This window comes from Anarhichas minor, unplaced genomic scaffold, assembly GCF_050575085.1.
Source record: "Anarhichas minor isolate MPS153535 unplaced genomic scaffold, ASM5057508v1 ptg000003l, whole genome shotgun sequence".
NCBI classification, from domain to species: domain Eukaryota; kingdom Metazoa; phylum Chordata; class Actinopteri; order Perciformes; family Anarhichadidae; genus Anarhichas; species Anarhichas minor.
The window spans coordinates 2,951,999-2,962,392 of NW_027466449.1; the positions used below are offsets into that span (position 1 = coordinate 2,951,999).

Here is a 10,394-nt window from a genome sequence, read left to right on the forward strand (position 1 = left end):
TATTATCAGTGGGTGGTAGATTTAGAAGCAAGGACTGTGTTGTGTGTTATGAGAACCCTCACAGCACCACACTTTGTTTGTTTTTTCCAGGGCAGTTTTCTGCCTGGTTCCAAATAGTAGAGTTTCAGTTTAATAAATCTCAAATGACCTCCACTGAATTTATTTACTTTTTCGTTTATATCAATTCTATGTCTATCCCCCTTTATTTAAAAGCACTTTGAGCTGCATTGCTTGTATGAAAGGTGCTTCACAAATAGTTCATATTATTATTATATTTAAAAATATATATCTCAGAGTATTGCTTTATTTCAGAGAATTCACTATCCTCTTTATATATATATATTTCAACAGTCTCAGAGTTCTGTCTGATTTTCTACTATATATAATTTCATCCAGAATTCTGACTTAACTCACTCATATTTGGTCATCTTTCAGAATAAGACTAATCACTGAACTCACATTCATCTAGAAACCTGCTTCGTGCATCACATCTGGGGTTAGTTAGGCGGTTTAAACACCGGAAACGGGGGATGCTAGCAAAACTAAACTGGCAACCCCGGCAGCCTGTTTGATCAGTAGTTACTGAGAGGAAGATGGTGGGCTTGGCGACAGCAACGTGCTCGAAACTCCGTCCCAAACACTTTGGAAATTACTCACTCTCCCAACCTGGTATTAGATATAGATTAGCGGGGGACCATCACAGATAATACATCGTGAAAACCATTGAAGAAATTGACTTTTTCGCCATTTTTTTATTCCAAGACCGGAGAAAGCGGGGAGTTTGCTGAGCGTGCTCGGTGGTTGGTGCTCGTGAAGGACGCTAGCCAACGTTAGCCGAAGTGTCAACAAAAGTGTGAGAGAGGGTGTAATTCTGTGAATTTGACCCAGCTGTCAAGATAAACCACGGAGAACACACAGCCCGCTGCTGCTGCCACTTTCACACCAACTGTCAAATCTGTGAGGAGCAGACTTCACAGTTTGACTGAAAGCACGCTAACTTTCGCGAGCTAACCTCAGCTAGCTTTGTTGTGAACTGTGGATCGGCACTCAAAATGCCACGGAGTAAAAAAGGGAAACGTGGCTCCAGCAAGCCGGGTAAGTGTAGCAGCCGTGCTAACTCACCAGGAATGTAATGACTGCATATGGCAGTTACGATTAAAGTGCTAATGCACGCTGTAAAGCTTGTATGCAACACCTTTCTGGTTAAGCCACACTAACCTAACGTTAGCTGTAACGGTTACATTAGTAGTCTGGGTATCTTTTCCACGCGGCATGATTAAAAACAGCGATAATGTCACAGCTGGTTGCTCCTCTAACTTTAGCCACTTGACTTAAATGGGTTTTCCAGACTGCCATGTAAAGCCATGTGGTTCATAGTGATGTAGCTAAGCTCTGCATGTGTTTGTGATATTTATGTTGAAGCTACTCACTCTACTGAGTTTATACAAGAAGTTAAAACATCGTTGAAGAGCTGAAGAAAGTGTGATTCGTTTACGGTTAACCGATAACATCTGCCAGCATTCAGGGCCCTGATTTGCTAAAGCTACACTTGCCGGGTTAAAGTTAACCGCACGTTATTTTTAGCAGCCATGTGCCGCTTAGTACAGGTAACGTAACTTTGGAGAAACTGCGTTGAAGAGGACCAACGTGTGCAACAATAGGGTCTTTAATTGCACATGTTTCGAGTTCGTTTACGTGCAGTTAAATTGCAGCTCGGAATTCACAGTTGCACGTTTCAATCGTTGAACAGTAGTGTTGCGGACCATGCATGTGCCTGTAAGGGCGTTACAGACATGGATGTACAGAAAGCGAACAGTTACAGCCCCCTCACGTTGCATGGAGTGACGTAACCCGGGAAGCACGTGCCAGCGCCGAAATACACGCACACGCTAACTCACATATACAGTTTCGAGAGATATAGATTTATGCTAATTGATTTACAGATTAAAAATAGAGACTCACTGGGAAATATAACAGACATTGACTAAGATAAGTAGTATTTGCACATCTGTGTCAATTTTATGATTCAAGCCTTCTGAGTTTGCAGCATTGTTAATTATGCATCAGTATTTTCTAATGCAAAGTTCCAGGAAAATGGTGCTCACTTCTGATGTTTTCTACCCCGTCATGGTCATCTCTGCATTTGACCTATCTTTGCATTCATTCATTCCTTTCACCGTTCTTGCTCCACTCTATATACACCCTTTACCCATCCATTCATCCCTCCGTCCATACGTCATCTCCAGGCTGTCTTCGTCAGGAGGTTCTTCAGCTGCAGCTGTCGGCTAAAGCCTCGCCGAAAGGTAACTCCTCTGACGCTTGACCCCAGCTTCGCATCCAGCTTAAGGCTTGTCCAGGCGCTCTTGAACGTCACTACAGTGCATGTCGTAAACCCACCGGCCTCTCTCGTGCTAAACTCCCCGTGTTGTTTTTGCAGTTGCACTGAAATGTTTAAACTTCTCCCTCCTCATACATTACCTGCCCTGGCTGCTCACTTTACTGACTGACTGGTTGACTTTCTCACGGCCTCTTTGTGGTTTTGCAGCATATTGGCAAAATCCCTTCATTGCTTGAGTTTCTTAAGTCATCGTACATGTCATGCTTGAACACGCCCTCCCCCCACCATCATGCTTTTGATGGCTGTTTAAAACACAAACGGCACATGACTGTAAATAAAGTTTACCCACACTTACGATTGGCTGCTTTCATCTAGTCTTGCATCGTCACCGTATACTTTGCTTAAGTCCGAGTGTGCACCCATCGCACCATTGTGGTTGAAATCTCTCCGATCAGCCAACCTCTTTTTCTCCCCAGAAAGGTTTGGATTCATGCAGTCGTTGCTTCCTGGAGTGACTTGGTTCTCTCTCTCTCTCTCTCTCTCTCTCTCTCTCTCTCTCTCTCTCTCTTATGTGAATAAATGATGTGCATATCATGCCAGTGTGACATTCTTGACACTGTTTTCAAATGACCTCACTGCACGATACACTGAGGGGTTGGTTTATTTTGTTATTGTGTCATCATTCTTTGTGGCTTTCCCATCCCACATTGCCTTACTGCTGCCGTGTGTTTATTTAGTTTTTAATACTTGTACAAGTGACATTTCATTAATTGGTTGATTAAGAGTTCAAATCTGCAAGTTTCCACAAATCTCTACAGATGGCAAATTGGACAGAATCTGATGTTACACTTGCGAAGTTGTCATTCAGCAACAGCTTGTAGAGAGATCACAGGTTAATTTAGTCTCCCAGCTTGTACTACAAGGCCACGGCCAAGGGACTCGAACTACCTCCAGCTCACCCCTTTGTCTTGGACTTGCGATTTGTCCGTCAGCAGATCCTCTTCCTCGGGGACTGAGTGATTGCTATGTAAGCAGAAAGTAGCAAAGTGGAGACAACACGTGAGTCGTGGCAGGGAGCTCGCGCTTATCATAACTGTGCTGTGTGGGCAGGCCTGCGTGGGAAGCCATGTAGCTGTGTGTTTGCGTAGCTTTGAAGTGACCTGTTGAGCCGCCGGTGGGTGAAGGATGATGACTGGGAAATAAATGACTGATACAGGCCCGTACGCGTGTTATCTCCTCTGCCAACGGTAGCGGTGTGAAAGAGAGCGGCTGCAGAAATCAAAATATTACGTAAGGAAGGCAGGGTTGTCAGGGCTGCATTCAGGTTTATCTTCTGGCAATGAAAAGCTGGTTAGCCAGTTCAGAAGTATACGCTAACTTACAACCAGTGTAATATGCTGACGTGAGTCAAACGGTAGCTATTAATTGGACCACAACTATGCAACTATTGTGTCATTACAGTGCAGCACAGTTTTGGCATTGATTTAATTATCCAGTCAGCTCATTTGTAAAATGTTTCAAAAGCAGCAGCCAACAGTAAGGTGTGAAGGAGTTAAAGCTTCATTGTTCAAACAGGTTTAATCAGTTTTTACTGCTACTGTCACTATTTTCCTCGCAATAGCATTTTCAGAAGCATACATTAAATTGCCTTTAAATGATAGCGTGGTGCATTGTGGTAAATTAGTCACACACAGCAGACATTCAGCTGCATTTGGCTTGTGGCTGAAAATATCTTCACTTTTATAATTAAAAGAAAAACCAGAATAGCAAGTCAGACAACGGCTTCACAATTAAGTCTTCTCAGTTTACACATTATGAGCTCAAACATAGTGCTGCTTCCAGTCACTCATTTAGCTGCTTTTGAATTCTTCTCTGGACTTGTCTTACTACCTGAGCACAGGTGGATTTAACTGAATAATATCAGACAAAATGTTACTAGTTGTCATAGTTACGGTATATTTAGGCGTCGAGCCTGTTGCTATTGTCTGATAATGTTTTTCATGGAGAAAGTAAATTGCAACTACAACTTCCATGTGGCATTGCTGCAACACTCAAAGTGACCTCGACTGTCCTGGTTGACCTGAACACACACACACACACAGTCTGACCATTCTGGATTGTACACACTGAATGAATGAATAAGTGAATTGCCTCTCTGGTCTCCAGTAATCCCCCCCACAGTAGAAAGTCCTGAGCCAGCAGGAACCCTAGGGTTAGCTTAGCTTAGCCTGCCTGGCTCTTACCCCGTGTCGGGCTCGGACTCGGTGTAACGAACTGACACACTACATACAGAGGGCGGAGCTGTGTGGAAACACTACTACCGCCCAGTATCAATAAACACATAGAACATCCTTCTGTTGTCATTATGCCCTGATTATTAACACCGTGATAATCAGACCCTGCAAACTGCAGAGGTGTAGCCACCCCAGATACGAGTCATGTTACAGTTTAAATATAGCATCGCTGTTATTTATATACAGTAAGTTGGTGGAGTCTAGTCGTCAGTTGTGAGAATCAGTGTTGTGTAGACACGTTGTAGTTTCTCAGTAGGTGGTTCGATGCTTCATAGAAGACGTCTGTCTTCTATGTGACGGCATTCTAGTGTAAAGTGTTTCTGCTATTTTGTCCTCTCTCCCTTATTATCCCCTCGCCTCACTGTTTCCCCATCCGTCTCTTCTTCTGTCTCCAGGAGTTAGAAATGGGGTGAAGGGAGAGTCCGGTGCCAGCGATGATGATCCGACGTCTGATATTCTCAGCCACGGCAGCAGTGCCAGCGAATGCACTTCTGTGGTGGAAGAGGCCGTAGGTTTGTACATAAATGCAGATAATACATACACATGCTTATTTATTTTTTGATGATGGCCATGGTACTGCTTACATACACCAAAGGAAATGAACACAGCCAACATGTTAGTACATTTCGCTTCCTATTAGCATATTCATTACAGTAATTTAGCAGACGCTTTTATCCAAAGCGACTTACAATTCAGATTCTATCACACACACACCGTAGGCACAGCTACGGGAGCAATTTTGGGGTTGAGTGTCTTGCTCAAGGACACATCGACATGCGACTAGCAGAGCAGGGGATCGAACCACCGATCTTCTGATTGAAGGAGGGCCCCGCTCTCCACTTACACACATTCTTTGGTGTTGGGACAGTAAAACTGACATGACCCTAAACTGAAGCATTGAAGTTGAATACAGTTAACCAAACCCTGTGTGTTGACTTGCCCAACACAGGAGGGGAGCAGGTGGATGAGCTGACGGCCCAGGAAGAGACAGAAGACAAACTAAAGCAGTGTATAGACAACCTGATGGATAAGAGGCGAGTGTTGTTTCTTTGTCATTAGAAATAGGAAATGTCAGGAATGAACAGAAAGACATGCAACGTGATGGTGCAACACCAGACTGTGAGAGATATTAACACACGGTCCTCTCTCTCTCTCTCGCTCGGTCTCTCTCAGCGCTAAGACGCGTCTAGCAGGTCTCGAGTCGTTGCGACAGGCCTTCTCCTCCAGAGTGCTGTACGACTTCCTGACAGAGAGACGCCTCACCATCAGCGACTGCCTGGAAAGGAGCCTTAAAAAGGGTAAGGGTAAAATAACCTGCTACATGCATACAACATTTCATCCTCTGTCTCCCAAGGTGGAACAGCAACGCAGTCAAAAACAACTGCAGTTTAACAGATAAAAAAAACCTTCTTTTCCCTTTTTAGGCAGCGTGGAGGAGCAGGCAGCAGCGGCCATGGTCTTCACCCTGCTCTGTATCCAGCTGGGGGGTGGAGACGAGGCAGAGGAGGGCTTCAAGATGCTTCGCCCCATCTTCACCGCAATTCTAATTGACAACAGTGCCAGTGTAGCAGTCCGCCAGAGTGTGAGTAATCGCAAAAACATTCTCTGATATCGTGCAAAACTTTGGATATCTTTCATTTCCAGAAACTCGCGGAAAAAAATGACAAGAGGAGCGGAAAATAGAACATGAAACGCACATCAGCTCGCACTTATGCAGGCCATGTGTAAATGCTGGATCCTAAATGAGTTACACGGGTTGCAACTGAAAACTCGGCAATGTGACAACAACAAAACCAAAAACATCTGGTTAAGCTACTAGTTGATTTAGTGCAACTTCTGAAAAGCACTTCTTCCACCCAGCTGACCTCACTCTCCCTTCCATTGTTGTAGTCTATTGAGGCAAAACATTAACAAACCATAACAACTTCAGGGTTGACTAGGTTATTTGAATAACAAATTGCATTAGGATCATGGTAGCAAGTCTATTGCAATGGTCATATGAGTTTTGATGTTGCAAGCTTAGCATCTGGGTAATCCCTGCTTCACTCTTTGTCCTTGTTTGAGTAAATGTCTGGTTATTTGACTTTCATTTCATTTTTCTCCATCAGTGTGCCAGAGCTCTGGGGGTGTGCTGCTATGTCTCTACCTCTGAAGAAGGAGAGGTGAGAACAACTTGCTCTCAAAGGCTGAATCCATCATGATCTCATTACTCTTGTTTGACTGCTAGTGGTGCACATGGTCCTGTTAACCTGTTGTTACCTCCACACACTCAAATATATCATGCAACAAAAGCCTTCTGAAAAATCTCCCAGATAAAATCCTATCAAATGTGTGTCTACAGCTCTATTATCTGGGATAATGCAATAGTGTTATTGATCAATAGTGTTTGTTATACATCAACAGCTCGTCTTCTCGTCCCTCATTATATTTTCTCTGCCTTCTTCCCCTCAACATCTCCACTGAACCTCTCCAGGACTTGATCAAGTCGTTGGCCCTGCTGGAGAGCGTGTTCACGTCGTCCTACCCCAACAGAGAGGGGACGCTGCCCACACCCAAACCCGGCAGTCCAGCCCTACACAACGCCGCCCTGCAGGCCTGGTCGCTGCTGGTCACCCTCTGTCCTGCGTCTCGACTGGCTGTGCTGCTTGACCTGTGAGTGGAACAAACTGTGTCCAAACTGTTATGCTTCAGTTTAGCTCTGTTTTAGTTTCGTGGTTGTGACATTTTGATAAATCCCAACAGCGGTTCTCTCCCCCTCTTGCCCTCTCTGTAGTCACCTCCCCAAACTGCAGGCGTGTCTGCAGAGCAGTGACGTCAACTACAGGATAACAGTGGGAGAGACCATCGCCCTGCTGGTGGAGCTCAGACGAGATATAGACGAGGTGAACACCCACACACATAGACAATTGAGTACCTTTCTTTTACCATTAAACCCATAGCTGTTGTATTTCTGGTTTTAATATCAGATTTCTATGCTACAATTCTGTCTCTTGTGTGTAGGACTTTGAGGTGGAGGACAGTGAAAGTATGTGTGAATGTCTGAAGAGTTTAGCCACAGACAGCAATAAGCATCGAGCCAAGAACGACCGGCGGAAACAGCGCTCCGTCTTCAGAGACGTGCTACATTACATCGAGGTTTGTTTCATAGCTGCAACGATGATATTTGTAATGAATGGTTTTACTTCTGTATTAATAAAATGGTTCCTAAAATTTCCAGTTGTGCACATGTGCCCTGGCTTTGATTTTGTGATGTTTCCTCTCTTCTCCTGCAGAGCGAGGACTTCACCGAGGAGAATATCAGGTTTGGCGTGGAGAGCGTTTACATAGACAGCTGGATGAGGAGACGAATCTACGATGCCTTCAAAGAGATCCTGGAGTCCGGAGTCAGACACCATCTACAGGTCAGCAAACACACTGGTCCTTGGTAGGCAAGATGACTTTACACAGTTTATTCCATTACGTTCTCCATATTTTAGAGGCTGTTGAAGGTGAATAGTAGATCTTCAAAGCTGTCATCTTGATCCACTCATTTGCTTCCCCACAATTGTTTTTTGACTGTTGACGGTCTCGCCATTACATGAACACAAAACGGCAAAATCAATAGTTTCACAATTGGACACAATACTTAATTTCAGTGTTTTTTTGTTTTTTTGTTGCGGTGCAGTTCAACCCACTACTGAGAGACATCTTTGGCCTCGGCCCGCCCCTCATCCTGGACGCCGCGGTCAAAGCCAACAAGATCTCTAGATTTGAGAAGGTAACAGCATCTCTGCTGCTCACTGCAACAACCTGACCTCGGAGTGTGTCATTGCATTTTTCAGTTTTGCATTTATGCTGCATCCTTGTTCAGCTACACGTGGCGCAAAATATAGAAATGCATCCAGTGTGATTACAGCTTGAGAAGAAAAACATCGTTGCGCTCATCTGTTAATCTTCTTCTTCAACAGCATCTTTTCAACTCCGCTGCCTTCAAGGCCAGGACGAAACAGAGGAACAAAGTCCGGGACAAACGGGCCGACGTCATGTGAGAGAAGGATGGGGATGGACCGACTGGATGGTATGCAAGGAACTCCTTGAGCTATAATGATGCCTTCAACACTTCAGCTGACATAAAGACTCAACAAACTCTCAACGGGGCTTTTCACTCGTGCTCCTTACTTTTAAACTAATTCTCGAGATTCAAGATGGCCAACATTTATATTCTTAGCTCCCACTGTTGAAGGCAATTTCACTATTCCTCCTCGCAGACGGTCGCCTTTTTTAACCATCCATTTTCCAATCATCATATTTCACAAATACTAGGCAAGTTCATTTGTATAGCACATTTCAACAACAAGGCAATTCAAAGCGCTTCACATGAAACCATTAAAAACATCAAAACACAAGGCAAAAAAGGAGATTTAAAAACAATTAAGAAACATTAAAAATAGTCATTAAAACACTAAAAAGCAGTGTAAGAAATAAAATACAGTAGTAAGATGCAGAAATGCAGGAAATTGATTAATATCCTTGAATCTGGTTCACTTAAGGGAAGCTTAATGTTAAGGGAAGTTTAATGTTCGAGCATAAACTTCTGTGACGAAAAGACACAAACAGCCACGGTGACATTCTGGAAATACTCTTCTCCACTGTCGGCTAAATGTTCCTCATTATTCCCTCGTTCACCCTCTTGTCTTGTCACCCAGAGTGGCTACTTCCAACTGCCAAACCAGAAACTGACTTTACAAACAATGTGACCTAAAAGAAGATGCGTGTGGTGTTTGTGTGAGTGTTTTAATTCTTTTTTTTAATTAACATCATGAAATAAAACCCATACAAACTACAAACAAAAGATGACTGATTAAGAAAGTTAATGTCATATTTGTATTCATATTTTTTGAGAGGAGAAACGTTTTAACTATTTCTGGTGGATAATTGTAATTTATTATAAGAGCAGTACTGTTTGATTTTTAAGAAACTTTAAAAATGCTAAGAACTGTTTACAGACACAATAATGGGATACCAATGAATGGGAACTTTTGTCATGTATATTTTTTAAATGCGAGTGGGTGACTCATACAATCTATCATGTGCATGCATTGCAGATAGACTGCATAGGGATTTATGGTAAGATGTGTACTTGAATCATTAGATACATTTGAATGATTTTTTTCCTCTGATGAGCAGTAAATACGTACAGGCCACTAACCAAAGCTGCTGTTCACATGTTGAACGGTTTTGTTTGTAATGGTGTCAGCTGTTTTTGGTTATACTTCATTTAAAAATGACACTTAACGGTTGCCTGGGAATTTCAGTACCTTGGTGAAAACCTCTCATCAGCTTTCACAGTTTGTGCTGTTGAAGCGGGTCTGACCCCCTGGACATGCTACAGCAGCACCAAACCGACTCATCAGGGGTTCCGGTGTTACGGCACATGGACAGAAGATGGATCAAGTGAAATAAAGATTATTTAAGCATGTTTCTTTTGTCTTTTGTAATGTCAACAAATGTCGTTCTGTGAGGAGATGGTGGTTGTTTCTGTCCTGGTAAGACTGGAATTTGGTGAATTCAGAATCGGAACACTTTATTTCACCAGATTATGTTGCAAATACAAGGAATTTGACATGGTGGATGGCGCATAACAATCAACACAGACAAACAACAGTACTTTAAACAAGTGTTATGTAATCTGTAATTACTGATCAGCTGGGAAATTAAATGTTAATGCAAATATTGAATTTAATTGGATTATTATCTTAAAATGGAAAGTAATGAGATTTTAC

The 10,394-nt window shown here is 43.1% G+C and overlaps 1 protein-coding gene across 2 annotated transcripts; it reads left to right on the top strand.

Annotated features, from left to right (window-relative positions):
* Positions 1–592: 592 nt before the first annotated feature.
* On the top strand, positions 593–10,090 carry ifrd2 (interferon-related developmental regulator 2). 2 transcript variants are annotated; one of them, XM_076093622.1, is made up of 13 exons: positions 593–1,095; positions 2,247–2,303; positions 5,028–5,144; positions 5,582–5,666; positions 5,806–5,930; positions 6,057–6,214; positions 6,741–6,794; positions 7,106–7,284; positions 7,406–7,514; positions 7,633–7,767; positions 7,905–8,033; positions 8,297–8,389; positions 8,580–10,090. In XM_076093622.1, the coding sequence occupies exons 1-13, from the start codon at positions 1,053–1,055 to the stop codon at positions 8,658–8,660; spliced, it is 1,365 nt and encodes a 454-aa protein (XP_075949737.1). In that variant the 5' UTR covers positions 593–1,052; the 3' UTR covers positions 8,661–10,090. The 2 variants fall into 2 exon arrangements, with proteins under 2 accessions (XP_075949737.1, XP_075949746.1); XM_076093631.1 differs by lacking the exon at positions 2,247–2,303.
* The last annotated feature ends 304 nt before the right edge of the window (positions 10,091–10,394 follow it).

Excerpts from the sequence above, each read along its gene's own strand:
- ifrd2 (XM_076093622.1), top strand. The coding sequence starts at position 1,053 with ATGCCACGGAGTAAAAAAGGGAAACGTGGCTCCAGCAAGCCGG. Across the intron at positions 2,304-5,027 it reads GGCTAAAGCCTCGCCGAAAG|GAGTTAGAAATGGGGTGAAG; the intron begins GTAACTCCTCTG and ends TTCTGTCTCCAG. Across the intron at positions 6,215-6,740 it reads GTGTAGCAGTCCGCCAGAGT|TGTGCCAGAGCTCTGGGGGT; the intron begins GTGAGTAATCGC and ends TTTCTCCATCAG.